Source organism: Bos indicus, chromosome 1 (assembly GCF_029378745.1).
Source record: "Bos indicus isolate NIAB-ARS_2022 breed Sahiwal x Tharparkar chromosome 1, NIAB-ARS_B.indTharparkar_mat_pri_1.0, whole genome shotgun sequence".
NCBI lineage: Eukaryota > Metazoa > Chordata > Mammalia > Artiodactyla > Bovidae > Bos > Bos indicus.
In genome coordinates this window covers 10,126,750-10,142,626 of record NC_091760.1, presented here as the reverse complement: position 1 = coordinate 10,142,626, position 15,877 = coordinate 10,126,750, and the positions used below count along the sequence as shown (strand labels likewise).

The window sequence follows — 15,877 nt, the reverse complement described above, 5'->3', positions numbered from 1 at the left end:
ATAAAACCTGATGAATTTCTGTGTAAATTGATTTGCCCTGGATGAGTCCACAGAGTGATTTCTAAGACAAACATCTCTGCATTCCATTGTCAACTGTGACAGATTTTATCTCATCAGGTCCTGGGTGGATACTTTACAATGGCAGTAGTAACTTTCTCTGAAACTTTTAAATGGTACCAACAGAAAGGAAGTCTCTACCACGTGTGCCTAACTTTGGTTTCCATCCCTCTTAGGAGTTAACCCTAAAAGTGCAAATATAAACAAATATAATCCCCAAGGGTTATCTGAACCAGGAGAAATCTGGAATTAATTGACAAGTATGCTGGTTCCTGTTGCAGCTGTTACAAGTGTTTGATTTGGCCAGGAAAGAGAAAAGACGCTGCATACCAATTTCGTGAGCCACGGTGAAGGCTGCATGGAGGCCATCGTCTTCAATCACCGCACAGCTGCGCTCAGGAGAGCATATGGTCCCAACGTCTGCCATTCCCAGGGTGTCGCAGGAATGATGCCCACATAAATCCTGCCCAGGAGAAAGAAAGAAATCATTAGAGTCAATTTACATCCAGAAGGAGCCACCTTGTAGAACCACTTGCTCACTCCAAATGTCAACACTGGGATTTGTTGATGGTATCACCTGCTCAGCTCTGGAAATGGTCCAAAGACAGACTGACGGCATTGTCTCTGCTGAGCTTCTCCAGGCCCCAGAAGCACAGAAGGATGATGGGACTCAATTACATTTTAAAAGATGTCCAGGATTGTGGCTTGTCCCGTACAAAAGTAGCCACAGTCTTAACAAAGCTGTATCATGTAAATGTAGGCACGTATCTCATTTTCACATAGGGTCATGCTTAAGAAAGTCTTAATATTCTGACCTAAATTCATGTTAAATGTATCAGAAGTCAAACGTAATAATTTATTTTCCATCACAGGGGCAAAACTGCAATTCTGCCACATATTCATGGCAGAATATAAATTTCTCAGTCATTTGGATAGGAAACTAAGTTTTAATGTATGAGGGTAATTCCTCAAAAGATCATCTCAATTTCCAAATCCAGTGGTAATGTCATAGATTGTTTCTTCAGAAATGTAAACAATCTTTCCCAAAGTGTTTAATGTAGTGTTTCTTAATTTGATCAATCCTCAGAAAATATAGGTAACATATTGTGGGTGCTCAGTCACTCAGTCATGCCTGACTCTTTGTGGCCCCATGGACTGTAGCCCAGCAGGCTCCTCTGTCCATGGAATTTTCCAGACAAGAAACTGGAGTGGGTTACCATTTCCTCCTCCAGGGGATCTTCCCAACCCAGGGATCGAACCCAAGTCTTCTGAGTCTCCTGAATTGGCAGGCAGAATTTTACCACTAGTGCCACCTGGGAAGCCCCTGTAATATATTGTATTTATATAAATGAGTGTATGCATTTGTCTGGTGAGAAGTTGTATAGCTTATAAGAGTTTCTCAAAGGACAACACGATCACACCTCACTAATGGTTGTGAAAAGTGGCTCAGTCGTGTCCGACTCCTTGCGACCCCATGAACTGTCTCTAGGCCAGAATACTGGAGTGGGTAGCCCTTCCCTTCTCCAGAGGGTCTTTCCAAGCCAGATCTCCCACATTGCAGGATTCTTTACCAGCTGAGCCAAAAGGGAAGCTTGTTACTCATGGTTAAGATGATCAAATTAGATGAAAGAGACATCAACAAGACAAATTTAAATTATGAAGCATAAAGAGAAAATAGACGCCAAAATTTATGATATAGATTTGTAACTATAAACTTTCCACTAAATGTTATTTGAATATTAATGGACATTAGCTTTTCTTGTATTTGACTCCTGTTTTCAATGAAAATGAATTGAGAGTGTGTATATTTCTATCAAAGAAACCGTAAGTGAATAACGGCAGAAGAGTTTTATAAAATATTGATTACTATGAAAGATGACTGTTTACTAATTAAAATTGTTATTTCTATTGCAGTTATTATCTTTGTGTCTCCAACTACCACAATGTCTGACTTTCAACAGGAACTCAACAAACATTTGCTTAATTGAAGGTGAGTTCTCAGATGCAATGTAGACCTCACACGCCTTTATTTTTTGTTCATTTATATTTTGATGACATAAGCTAATATTTTTATCCTACCAGGATGAAGAGAAAAGATGTTTATCTTATGTGGACTTTTGCCTTACTGAACATTGTCACACATGTTTAATATGCTGTATGCTAACAAGACTGCAATAGACTCCAGGAAGCCAACACGAGATGTTACTACTATATAACCAATGCCGCCTAGTCAATGTCTACATACTCTTCTAACTCTGCTCTATTTTGCTGCATGGAAGTCCAGCCAAGGTGAATAATATTTAAAAGATATACGCTACAATTTCCCTACTTTTTCAGATCCTTACTGTGTTCCATATGAGATCCCAGCTGTGATGAACTGTACTGTGGCCGCCATGTCATTACAACTTCAGACAGTGGAAATCTCAGCCAAGTACCTTTGGTGAATCGAGTCACCAAACCAACAATAGCCTCCCAAAGTCTCCTGGGTATCCTCATATGCCATCTTGTGGGATGTCAAATTACTACTGTTGAGAACAAATTAGTAGTTTTTAAAATTGAAATTAGAACACACGTTTGCATAACAATCGGTCTTTGAGATAATTGTATAGTTGAATGCATGTTTTAATCCATTTTTTTCCTCCAGTCATTTTAGTAGCTTTAAGACCAAAGACCGGGGTCATGGTTTAAGTGAATTGCTGGACACTGTAGGTTATTTCTGCACATGCAAATTTTTTTTTTTAAAACCAAGATTTATGTTTACCTTCACAGTTTGGGGTTATTATCTTCAAATGACAAAATCTAAGAAATGTTTCCCCTTCTTACGCTTTACTTCATTAATAAGCTTGGATGAAGAGTCACAGCTAATGGAAATGACCTCTTGTTCTACACAGAGTTTAATGTGGATTCTTCATCTCTCTGTTTACTGATAATCAATTGCTCATTAGAGCCCATCAACCCTCCTTGTCATCCTTGAATTGCATTAAATGCATTTGGCCCTTTGCCATGGAAATTTGTACATGTGACAAAATTATGAACAAAAGCAGTTTTTTTTTTTTTTTTTTAAATCACATTGATTAAACCCCTTGACTGCATAGCCACAGTCTTTATTTCTGTAACTGTAATTATGTGAACTGGCAACCTTTCCATTTTACTTATGCAGTTTCAAATCATGGCAGCCCAGTAATGGTGTCTTCCTCAAGACTGACAATGAATGCCTGTGCTTCTCTGTGATCCAACGTTCACTCTAATCCACTAAAACTGAACTTGTGCATCAAATTGTTAACACATCAAACTCATCTCTATTTTCTGATGATGATTTATAACAACATTTACAGGTGCAAAGCTTATTTGAAGTTTATAGGTGTTTTTGTTTTTTTTTAATTCAGAGCAGGATTAAGCATCCTAGTGAGACAATAGCATATCTACGTATCTACCTGTCTGTCCATCCATTCATCTATCTTCCAAAACTGGAGGTAGGAGATACTGCTGCTGCTGCTGCTGCGTCGCTTCAGTCGTGTCCGACTCTGTGCGACCCCATAGACGGCAGCCAACCAGGCTTCCCTTCCCTGGGATTCTCCAGGCAAGAACACTGAAGTGGGTTGCCATTTCCTTCTCCAATGCATGAAAGTGAAAAGTGAAAGTGAAGTCGCTCAGTCGTGTCCGACTCTATCGACCCCATGAACTGCAGCCTACCAGGTTCCTCCATCCATGGGATTTTCTAGGCAAAAGTACTGGAGTACTAAAGGAATGAAAACCACAAAAGGTATCCACGTAAGAGTCAAATGAATTAAGAGTGCTGACAAGGATTCTTCTGCTTAGTCAGTATAAATCTGAAGGTTAATTTATATCTGTTATGTTAAAGATGGTTCTTTTTAAGCAGGATTGATTTCATGATATTGATATGTATAGACAATGATGCAATGGAAAATTGAAAACAATGTAAGGGTTTCGAGAGCATGCAGAGATTTAACCAGTGGGCTTTGGGGTGTTCCTGGCTGGAGGACAGGACTGGGACACTGTATCTAAAATAGAGCTGAAATGGTCAGCAAGACCAGGGAAAGCTTGACAAAGAGGTCATTGACATGGTGACTAGGGGTGGCCATTTACAATGTCATGAATATGGCAGTATCTGTGATTCATCATGGAGTTTAGAAGGACTCACAGTGTACCAGACCTATTCTTGCAGATGGAGCGGGGAGTAGGGAGCCAGCAAAGCATGCTACCTTGAAATGCAGGTGCCTGGAAGCTAATACAACTTGGAAAATTAAAGTGATTGGTACTGGGTGGAGAAAAGGAACTAAGTAGACATGAATGTGCAAACTGGAAGTAACAGAAAGAGATGTAGGGGAGACTGGTCTCTCAGGCAGCACAAACGCACTGGGGGAAGGAAGGAAACACGGAGGCTGATAAGAGCAGATTTGATCACATCTGCAGAACAGCAGCCAGAATGAAGGCAGAGTGCTTTGTAAGGGGGAATCTGAGTTAACTAACACTTCAGTTCAGTTCAGTTCAGTCGCTCTGTCCTGTCCGACTCTTTGCGACCCCATGAACTGCAGCACACCAGACCTCCCTGTCCATCACCAACTCCCAGAGTTTATGAAAACTCATGTCTATCGAGTCAGTGATGCCATCCAACCATCTCATCCTCTCACCCTCTTCTCCTCCTGCCCTCAATCTTTCCCAGCATCAAGGTCTTTCCAAATGAGTCAGTTCTTCACATAAAGTGGCCAAAGTATTGAAGTTTCAGTGTCAGCATCAGTCCTTCCGATGAATATTCAGGACTGATCTCCTTTAGGATGGACTGGTTGGATCTCCTTGCTGTCCAAGGGACTTTCAAGAGCCTTCTCCAACATCACAGTTCAAAAGCATCAATTCTTCAGCACTCAGCTTTCTTTATAGTCCAACTCTCACATCCATACATGACTACTGGAAAGATTGGCAGAGTTATGTCTCTGCTTTGTAATGCGCTATCTGGGTTTCTCATGGCTTTTCAGCTAGACCCCTACCTATTGTTGATCGGCTGGTCGCTGCTGTTGAGGTGCTCGACGGTTGTGGCAAAGTGATGCTCAGCCTTGCTTCTCCCAGTGTTTGTAACAGTACTTTCTATTAAATATTTATACAGATATTACCACTCAAAAGGACAAGCTTGGGCTTCCCTGGGGGCTCAGTGGTAAAGAATCCGCCTGCCAGTGCAGGAAATGAGGGTTTGATACCTGGGTCAGGAAGATCCTCTGGAGGAGGGAATGGCAACCCACTCTAGTATTCTTGCCTGTAGAATGCCATAGACAGAGGAGCCTGACCAGCTGTAGTCCATGGGGTTGAAAGAGTTGGACACAACTGAGCCACTGAGCACATACATGAGGACAAGCCTGGCGCTCAAGGGAAGGGCAGAGAAGAGGGTTTACGTAGCCTTGCGTGTCTGCCTATCTGTCTGCCCAGTTCTTAATGAAGAAGAATTATTGATAGGAGAAAGGGGTGTGGTACATATTATGGCCATCAGTATAACTCAGATATACACTTATTCATCATAATTCATATTTTTCCTGTGGGATCCTATTAAGATTTTTTTGATGTGGAGCATTTTTAAAGTCTTTATTGAATTTGTTATAATACTGCTTCTGTTTCATGTTTTGGTATTTTGGCCTCTGTGAATGTGGGATCTTAGTTCCCTGGCCAGGGATCAAACGGACACCCCCTGCCTTGGAAGGTGAGGTCTTAACCACTAGACTGCCGGGGAAGTTCCCCTGGATCTGATTCTTGAGGTGTCATTTCCCTCTCTGGCTATCTAAATGGCATCCCCCCAATAACAGAGGGTCTTATGTGGGCCTCAGCAGAGACTACATTATTTGGGTCTGTTTAGCCGAAAAAGACGATGTCCCATGTTATGCAATCTCCATCTGTGCTTCTGGATACAGCTAGGTAACACAAAACACAGAGAGCCCTGCTGGATTAGGGACCAAGGGCCCTGGGTACACTTACTCCTAAAACAATTACTGTGCGGTCACAACCTGCCAGACACTGTACTAAGTGCTGCCAGTGTAGTGAATAAATAAAACAAGATCTGATCTCAATGTGACATGACATGATTTAGACACGTCCAGAGGGAGGCAGACTGAACAGGCTATTGAGGGATTTCAGAAGAGGATGACACATGCTCCTTGGGGAAATCAACAAAGGTGTCTCAAAGGAGGTCACTGGATCTCAAGGGATGAAAAGATGTTTGACAATGTTAAAAAAAAAGTGAAAGTGTTAGTCTCTTGGTCATGTCTGACTCTTTGTGACCTCATGGACTATAGCCCACCAGGCTACTGTGTTCTGGAATTTTCCTGGCAAGAATACTGGAGTGGGTTACTATTTCCTCCTCCAGGGGATCTTTCCAACTCAGGGATCAACTCATGTCTCCTGCAGTCCCTTTATTGGCAGGTGGATCCTTTACCACTGAGCCACCTGGGAAGCATAATCTTTATCTCTATGGTATGTCTGGTGAAATTCAATAATCTACAGGCTCAGTACAATACATACGAAATGCACTGAGAAAGATATTCCAGAAAAGAAGCTGAAAGTGATGGATAAGACACCTGGTGACCTCATTAACTTGCCTGCCTCTCCTGGCCACATCAGATCGGGCACTGTGAGTCACAGATGTCTCAGGTAGCTGTCCTCTCTTTCTCGCTCATTTCATTGTTCCTTCCTGTCTATCACTTAAGGCTTTTAAAGGGTCCTTTGTCTCCTGTGAGATCTCTACTGCTACTGCTGCTAAGTCACTTCAGTCGTGTCCGACTCTGTGTGACTCCATAGATGGCAGCCCACCAGGCTCCCCTGTCCCTGGGATTCTCCAGGCAAGAACACTGGAGTGGGTTGCCATTTCCTTCTCCAATGCATGAAAGTGAAAAGTGAAAGTGAAGTCGCTCAGTCGTGTCCGATTCTTCACGACCCCATGGACTGCAGCCTTCCAGGCTCTTCCGTCCATAGGATTTTCCAGGCGAGAGTATTGGAGTGGGGTTCCATTGTGAGATCTCTACCTATATGCTACAGTAAGTTACCTTTCAGCATCCTGATGTGCTGGGTGCTAAGTAGCTTCAGTCGTGTCCAACTCTCTGTGATCCTATGGACTGTAGCCAGCCAAGCTCCTCTGTCCATGGGATTTTTCAGGCAAGAATACTGGAGTGGGTTGCCACTCCCTCCTCCAAGGCATCTTCCTGACTCAGGGATCAAACCTGAGTCTCTTGTGTCTCCTGTGTCTCTTGAATTGGCAGGGTCTTTACCACTAGCGCCACCTGGGAAGCCTCTGTCCTTTCATACCTAAAGCTTATTCTATTTCCCAGGATTGCCATGCTGCCTCTGGGCAACTCCAAGAATTAATTTGGTGTTTCTACAATGCCTATATCCTCCTTATGGATCTGGTTAATTCTCCTCTTTCTTCCAAACTGAACTCAGATGGGTTAGGCTACCTTCTAATGTACTCCCATGACACTTAATGACCACATATCTTAAAACATCATCATACTGTAGAACAATCATCTACTTCTTTTCTGTTTCCTACATTAGGATTCTTAGGAAAAGGGCCACTTTTCAAACCTCTGAATCCCTCTTTGCCTATTAGAAATATATTGAATGTTTTCATAAATTCATTGTAATATTTTTATCTTAGAGACCACTTAATAGGACAGCTTCCCTCTCAGCCATTTGTCAGCTGTTACTGGGAGAAGTTTATCTCTGTTTCTCTTTGTATGCATGTCCTTATCTGTCAAATGATAATAGGATCAGATGCATGCACATTGTTGAAAGAATTAACTCTTAAATGATTTATGACTATGAATAGCATCTTATGAAATGCTCAACAAAAGCTGGTTGAATCCAAATAAAATCTATCCATCCTTTGAGGACCAATTCAATTCTCCATTTACAATAAAGCCTGTATAAAGATCCAGAGGCAGAATTGATTGTTCCCTTCTTTTTCCTTTCTCAGCTTTTGTTTATAGCTCAGTTGCAGCAATTATCAGAGCTTTCCTAATATTAGAGTAATATATGCATATATGTGAGCCTCCCAGGGAGTAACTAGTGGTACTTGTACTAGTACAACCAGCTTGTCAGTGTAGGAGAGGTGGATTTGATCCCTGGATTGAAAAGATCCCCTGGAGGAGGGTGAGGTAACTCACTCCAACACTCTTGCTTGGAGAATCCCATGGACAGGCTATAATCCACTGCATCAACTCAAACAACTTAGCTTGCAGGCACAACACATATACATACGTAAGTGGACAAAGGTCCGTATAGTCATAGCAGTGGTTTTTCCAGTAGTCATGTACAGAAGTGGGATTTGGACCATGAAGAAGGCTGAGCACTGGAAGAATTGATGCTTTTGAATTATGGTACTGGAGAAGACTCTTAAGAGTTCCCTGGACTGCAAGGAGATCCAACCAGTCCATCCTAAAGGAAATCAGTCCTGAATATTCATTGGAAGCACTGATGCTGAAGCTGAAGCTCCAATACTTTGGCCACCTAATGCGAAGAGCCGACTCATTGGAAAAGACCCTGATGTTGGGAACGATAGAAGGCAGGAGGAAAAGAGGGCAGCAGAGAATGAGAGGGTTAGACACCATCACTGATTCAGTGGATATGAATTTGAGCAAACTCAAATGGTGGATGATGGGAGATGGTGGAGGACAGGGGAGCCTGGCATGCTGAAGTCCATGGGGTCACAAAGAGTTGGACATAGTGACTAAATGACAACAACATGCATATATCTGCTTCCTCTCCCCTGGTGACAAGCCGGCGTGGGCAGGGATGAGATATTTTCTTACTCCCTTCAACTCCCTAAATGAGTGTCTCACAAATAGGAGGTGCTCAGATGCATGAGCTGAATATAAGAGAGACGACAGTGAAATATATCCTCTGTGTCATGGTTTATTGTCTCTGATCTAATGGCTTTTGATTTTGTGGAATATTCTTCATGACTACTTAATTTAGACATAATTTATTTACAACATTATGTTAGTTTCAGGTGTGCAAACTAATGATTCAATAGACACATATATTGCAAACTGATCGCCATAGTAAGTCTACTTAACATCCATCACAAAGTTTTACCCTCGTGATGTAGAACTTTTAAGACCTACTCTCAGCAATTTTAAATTCATAACTTATTATTTAAATGTCAACTTGAACGGCTGAAACTTCCCCCTGTCTTCCCAATTCTGAGTTATTTAGCTTTTTACCACTTAGAATTGACCTATTGGCTATGATTCTTTGAGAAGGCTTTCCTTGTGAGTTTAAATGGGATTTGAACTCAAATGTGTGATAGAATCAGTTAATCTAGCCTACAAGCAAATAATAAAGAGCTCATCCTTTTCCCTCTTCCAAGCTCCCAATCTTCTTCTAGGGCGCCCTATCATGATAGCTAGCTAGTAATTCTGAGTGGAGTCCCTGTTACAATGTAAGAGTTCCCCTTATAATGCCTTACAGCATTATAAGGCAGAACGTAGATTGGCAATTTGGGATTGACATGTACATACTGCTATGTTTGAAACAGATAACCAACAAGGACCCACTGTGTAGCACAGGGAACTCTGTTCAACACTCTGTAATAGACTGAATGGGAAAAGAATTTGAAAAAGAATAGATACATGGATTTGCATAATTGAATCACTTTGCTGTATACCTGAAACTAACACCAATATAAAAAATACTTTAAAAATAAGACCAATTATAGGAGCAAGGTGTTAACTGACAATTACCTGTTAACTGGCACACTGATGATTCATGAAAATGAATGAACTGCTTCTATTGTATAGTTTGATAGCTGGTTCAGTTTCGATCCAACCCTTCCAATCCATGAAAAAGTCAAGCTTTCACTGATGTGGTGCAGAGGGCAGAAAATATTAAACAAACAATTTCCCACTGTGTTCTCAAGCAGGCAGGTGTTTTACCTCTAAAAAAAATTGCATGGCCCCCAAAGTGGGTTTAGGAGTTTGTCTTTAAAGAAACTATCTTAAAAAGAAAAAAAAAAAAAAGAGGAAGCTAAGAACCAGAAAAGGATTCTGGAAGGCAAAAATAAATCCTAGGGTGATCGGATTTCTACTGTTTGATGGAAGAAGTGGTGTGAATTCCAGTGTAAGTGCCACTCCGGGATGAAAACTGCTCCTCTTGCAAAAAAAAAAGTGACTGGTGCTAAGTTTCTCTAGTTAGGACAGCACCAAGTGCTGGGGAACGGTGCTAACAGTGAAGTCTGTTAGTTTGATAAATGAATTACCAGCAGTATTCTGCTGACTCCTACACACAGCAATAAAGGTGGCCTCGGCTAGTCAACAGGGGTGGAAAACATATCCTCACACATTTGCTTCATGCCTGAAAAACAAGCAATTTAGGAGAAGACATCTGGACACAGAATTTGAACAGTGCTCAGAGCCCATCAAAACATGGATTTCATGGCTTGGCGTCTGGCTGCTAAGCAACGTACTTCTTACATTCAAAACAGAGTTGTAAAAGTGGGATTCTGATGCCAACTCCGGGTATTTCTCATTGAAAAAAAACAGCCATGAAAGTTTTTCTTTAGATCCCAGATATCTGATTTCCATGAAACTGAAGATCTCAGATCATTTCTCCTTTAGTTCCCCTTGGTTTCCATACTCTGAAGTATTAACCAGAGACTGACATTCTATTTTAAAGTACTCCCCAGTGAATGCTATGTGAGAATCTTGCTATATTCTTCTCAGCCCCTAATTAATTGTGCTTTTTAAATTAGATGCATATAATCATGATAATATGCTTTTCAAATATTTGGTTCTCATCAAGTTAGATGTATATACCAGAGAGCCAGCCACCAGCTAAATGAGATTTACTTTACTGCTTCTGCTTGGCAAGGAGGCCAGGGAGGGCCCATGTAAAATGTTTTCATGTGTAGACTAGCTTGAAAAATGAATGTCCTTATAGTACTTATTAAAATGAAGATAGATGTTAATTTATTCCTTCCTTATCTAATAAAAGGTACTGATATATTCCAAAGCTTGGAAAATAGGAATTGTTAACTACTCAAATGAAATCCAGAAAAGGCAACAGGCAAATCATTTAGATTCACTGACTAGTTTTACTTTTTTCCTTTTTATTCTAAGACGCAATTAGGAAAATTATAGGGCGGGAACTAGAGAGTCATGGGGTCTTCTATTTATGTTTACTTAAAAAATTATGGAATCTGCATTTGTATTAAAAATGAGAGTGCACCATGACAATGTTCAAAGGGAACACTTTGGAGTAGTATGCCTACAAAAGTATTTTTTCTTCTGTCTTTGGAGAACTTCCTTCCATAAACTCTCTGAAGCCTCCTTCTTGGCAGCCTCTAGTGATGTAGCAAAGCAAGAAATCCAGACACGGAAAGTTGCTTACCAAAAAAAAAAAAAGCCCTGGAAACCAAATAAGAAAGGGATAGTTTTACAGGAGAACTTCACTTCATATGGAAGGCCACAAAAGTGAATGCTCTTCCGTTTTAAAGATTAATGTTGTGCAGAAAAATTAAAGGATGGTGTCCAGGAGATCATTTAATGAAGAGAAAGATTTTCCATCTTGCAAAGCACCCTGTACTGTCGGCATCTCCCTAACTGCTGCCCTCCAGCGTCTTTATTTACATGTGGTTTGCATTTATGTCCACCCCATGAACCACAAGTGTTTCTTCACTCCAAATTTATCAACACTTTTCCTTCATACCAGGAGTGCCTTAGTAAAAATAGGAGAATTAGGTGGTGGAGCTGTGTGATTCTGAAACCTCCTGCAAGCCGTCATTGAATTTCCTGTCCTATTTCTGTTCGTTCCCTTTTGTACCATGAATTTGCATAATATTCCAAAGTTTCTAATCCCTCCTCTATCCTGGATGGATCTCAAGCACTTAAAGAATGTGCTATCAAGGTCCATTCTTACCAGACATCTGAGAGCATGACTCAAAACTGCCAATCAGAGGACAGCTGTGAAAACCGAGGCTCAGAGCTCCCAGCAAAACCAGCACAAAACCATCTCAGACTCTGTATCCGAATGTCATACTTTGGTGGTGGTCTACATAGGTACTGGGTTACTCCCAGAACCTCTGAGTCTATAAAGATCATTTTTTTCCCCTCCCATTACCTCCGTCCTTAAAAGAGGGAAATCCTGGAAAAACATTCCTTCATGTCTTGACTCTCTGCCCAGATCTTTCCGCTCTGGGACTTCAGAAACATTCATCCAAAACCCAAACATGCGAGTTGGATGTGACCCTTGACAGGCAGCTGTGGACAACCTAGCAGTGCTTGCTGTGCACTGAAGAACCAGGCAAAGGCGTTGCTAAGGAACCTCACAAGACTGGTTTCTATATCCTGCTGGCCCTCCCGCATCTCTTCCATCCAAGGAACCAAGTTTCCACCAAGGTGGATATGTAAGAACGCCATTAGAAAGCCAGATGAGAAAATGAATCCTTCCTTTAGAAAGTCTTCTTTTGACTTATGTCCCGAAAGAGGTTCAAGGAAGAAGGTTGGGCATTTACAGAGGAAGATGGTAGATAAGGGTGACTACCGTGAATCACCCATCACAGCCCTCTACATCAGGTTAGCCAAGGTTCTACCTTTGGGTTCATTGGAAAGTAGATGACCCCTGATTCCAAAAACAGACTCAGCTTTCCCCTTCTCCCCACGGAACCGTGCACATTTCCCCAAGAATGCTAGCCCAGCCCATTTTATCCTATTTGCACCTCTATGGTATCAGATCTCAGACTGGAGACATCCAACCTGATGGATTGATGTCGAAGCCCGACTTGGTCATTTAAGGTTTGATTTGCTGCTGACTCTACACTCTGAAAACACGAGCACAGTGGGAGGCTGTCATGGGTTTCCTGCAAGGAGCAGATCAGTAAACCCATGGGGCCAGGCGGTTCGTGGGAGAAAGAAGGCTGTCAACAAGGCCATCCCTTTGACCTACCTCCTTACTGCAGGGCTTGAACCACTCACCCAGGCGGGACCTACCTCCCGAGTAAACAGGATGGCCGCGTCATAGTGCTCCTCGTGATCATCCCCTAGCTGGTTGTGCTGGTGCTGCCACTTGCAGAAGTTCTTGAGCGTGGTGGCCGCGTTCTTGCTCACCTCCAGGCTCTTGTCCTTATCGCCCAGCACCACCACCTTCACCACGACCAGGCGGATGTGGTTCTCGATGCTGGCGTGGCTGTACAGCTTGTTGGCGATGGAGGCCAGGGTCAGTAAGTAATGCTGGAGGCCCCGGCCGTACATCCGCGCCATGGATGCGTCGGCCACTAGGAGCAGCTCCACCTGGCGGGCCCGGGAGATTGAGCGGCGCCGCCGCCGCCACCACGTCCGTGGTCCCTGACTCCCGTCGGACGAGGGAGCCGACTGGCCCGGGAGCTGCTGCGGGGCCAGAGCCCAGCGTCCGTCCGGGCGGCTGGGCGCCGGGGGGCGCTCGCGGGCGCCTGGCGGGGACGCGTGGGTCTCGCAGCTGGTGCGAGGAGGCAGAGCCTCAAAGCTGAAACCCTCGCGGGTATAGACGTGCAGGATTCGCGCGGACTCGTCCCCGTAGACGCGCGCATCGCCCTCCGCCTCTGCCCAGGGACCGCGCAGCAGCGGCTGCAGGGTGTAGCGCGCGCGCTTGACCGCGAAAAAGCCGTCGAGGCCGCCGCAGAGGTCAAAGACGGCCAGCGAGCGCGGGCTGCCGTCCACCGTGCCCCGATAGAAGCAGTGGCCCCGGTGGCGCCGGGTCGCGTTCGGCCCGCCTCCTGCGGGCACCAAGCCAGCGGCGCCCACCGAATCGTCCCTTTCCAAGTCCAAGAGGAACCGCCGACCTCCCGCGTAGACGAGGTAGCCCACCTTGCCGCCGCCGGAGTAGAGCTGGTCGATGTTCTGCACGAGCCCGCGGCTCCCGCGCTGCGGCGCCAGGGGGTGCGGGTGGCCCGGAGGCTCGGCCGGCTCCTGCGCCTCCTCCCCCCGCCGCCCGCGGGGCTGGGCGGCCGCAGCCACAGCAGCAGCCCGAGGCTGCCCGGCTTTATCCTGGGCAGGTGCCGCGGTGGGGCCGGCGGCCACCGGGGGCAGGCGGAGCGCGCACAGCATCAGGGCCGCCCACCCGAGCAGCATAGTGCGCTGCCCGCGGGGAGGGGCTGCGCGCCGGGGGGCACTTGGTGGGTTATTTGTTATTAGCTCTGGAAGTTACCGGGGCGGGAGGTGGGGATACACATACACTTGCTTGCAAGGTTGAGTCTAGTGTCGGAGGGAGGGGGAACCCGGTAGCAGCGCCAGCCTGTCCCGGCCGCGATGCCAGCGTGCGAACTTTTCTTTGTTGCTTTGGAAAATGTTTGGATTCGGGCTCCGGAAAGAAGAGGAAAGAAAGAAAAGGAAAAAAGAAAAAAAAAAAAAAGCCGGGTTGCGGATATTCAGCAAGTACTAGAAAAGGGGGGAAAACCCAAACACGGCCAGGATCGGGGCACCAAGAAAAGTCAGGAAGGTGCCGCGCACCAGGCGGGAGACTGGTGCATGCTTTCCTCCAGGCTCCTTGCTGCTCCCGACCCGCCGGCCGCGGGGTTCCCAGCTCCGGAGCCGGCTTCTTTTCTTATTTGGGGGGTCTCCTTGACTCTACTGGAACAGGTCAGAAGGGAAGAAGAAGAGGGAAAAAAGGCAGAAAAATTAAAACAAAAATGCCAGGGGCGGCCTGGGGCAAGCCAGCGAAGCGGCGCGTCTGGGTCCCTTCGGATGCGGTGTCTTCCTGCCCGCCGTCATCCCCAGTCTGCCGCTGCGAGCGCCGAGAGCAGCGCGAGCGCTGTGAAGATGCGAGGAGGTGGAACAATGAATTTATAGCGGCATGCCATCCTGCAATGGCAATTTCAACAATTCGTCACTGCAAGCTGCCTCTTAAAGGGAGAGCTTCCCCCAACACTCCCACCCTTCCTGGTCCGCGCCTAATCAGATGGGGGAGGGCGGGCCTGGGATGGGGTGGGGGGGTTGATCGAGGAAAGGGCGACCGCGGAGGAGGAAGGGACCCGGCGAGGTGGAAGGAGGGAGGAGGGAGAGAGCAAGGGCGAAGGGGGAGAAAAAAGTATTTGAGGAAGCAAAACAGATTTCCTTGGCCTCATTTAAAGCCACAGCGGCTCGGGGTTTGTCTGATATTTCACAACCAATGGGGTTGGCTAACCTCGGCTTACCTCATCTCCAGAAGGGGTGTTTTTGGTGTGCTTTTCAAGTTACTGAGACGTTTCAAGTCTCTCCCTGCCTCCTTCTCGCCTGCTTTTCTTTCCCTCGGTAGGAAGTTCCTGCCGCAAGTTTTTTCCCCTCTCTCTTTGCAGGCCGGTGCGCGCCGGCCTCGCAGACCTTGCAGCAGCGCATCCACCAGCCAAGGGCTTTCGGCTTCCCGTGCACCCCCTCGCCCTGCGCTCCCGGTACCAATCTCCTCCCTCCACATTCCCCAGACTCTTCGCTGTCGCTTTCGGATGCCCGCTAGGCTAGGGTTTCGGGTGACTAACTTCTCCCAGCCTCCAGCAGAGGGGCCGGGCAGCTGGCGCGCCGCTGCGGTGTCCCCGGGCAGGGCCGCGGGAGGCCTGGGAACTCCTCGCCTTTGTGTGAGAGCCGCGCGCTCCCCCCTTTCTCCAGCGCGCGTTTCATCCGCGCCCGCAATCTGTCACTCAATCCCAGATGACTGGAACTTCCTTTGCTTTGCTTGCTGACGGCCAGGTTGAAAGCGTTAACTCATTTCCTCCCCCCATAAGATTAAAAAAATAATGTACCCACACTTCACTTCTTCCTTCAGCTAAAATAATACTTACACGATAAATACCCATGAGTGAAGTGAAGTGAAAGTTGCTCAATTG

At 45.4% G+C, this 15,877-nt stretch overlaps 1 protein-coding gene across 2 annotated transcripts in view; it reads right to left on the bottom strand.

Annotated features, from left to right (window-relative positions):
- Nucleotides 1-14,862, bottom strand: part of ADAMTS5 (ADAM metallopeptidase with thrombospondin type 1 motif 5) — a 56,784-nt gene extending 41,922 nt beyond the window's left edge. The window contains exons 1-2 of one of the 2 annotated variants that reach the window (XM_019959813.2): nucleotides 13,038-14,862; nucleotides 388-520 (exon numbers count right to left, since the gene is read on the bottom strand). In XM_019959813.2, the coding sequence (XP_019815372.2) occupies nucleotides 388-520; nucleotides 13,038-14,153 (1,249 nt within the window). In that variant the 5' untranslated portion in view covers nucleotides 14,154-14,862. The remainder of the gene's footprint in view (nucleotides 1-387; nucleotides 521-13,037) is intronic. The other variant, XM_070786083.1, reaches the window with a different exon arrangement.
- Between the last annotated feature and the right edge of the window lie 1,015 nt (nucleotides 14,863-15,877).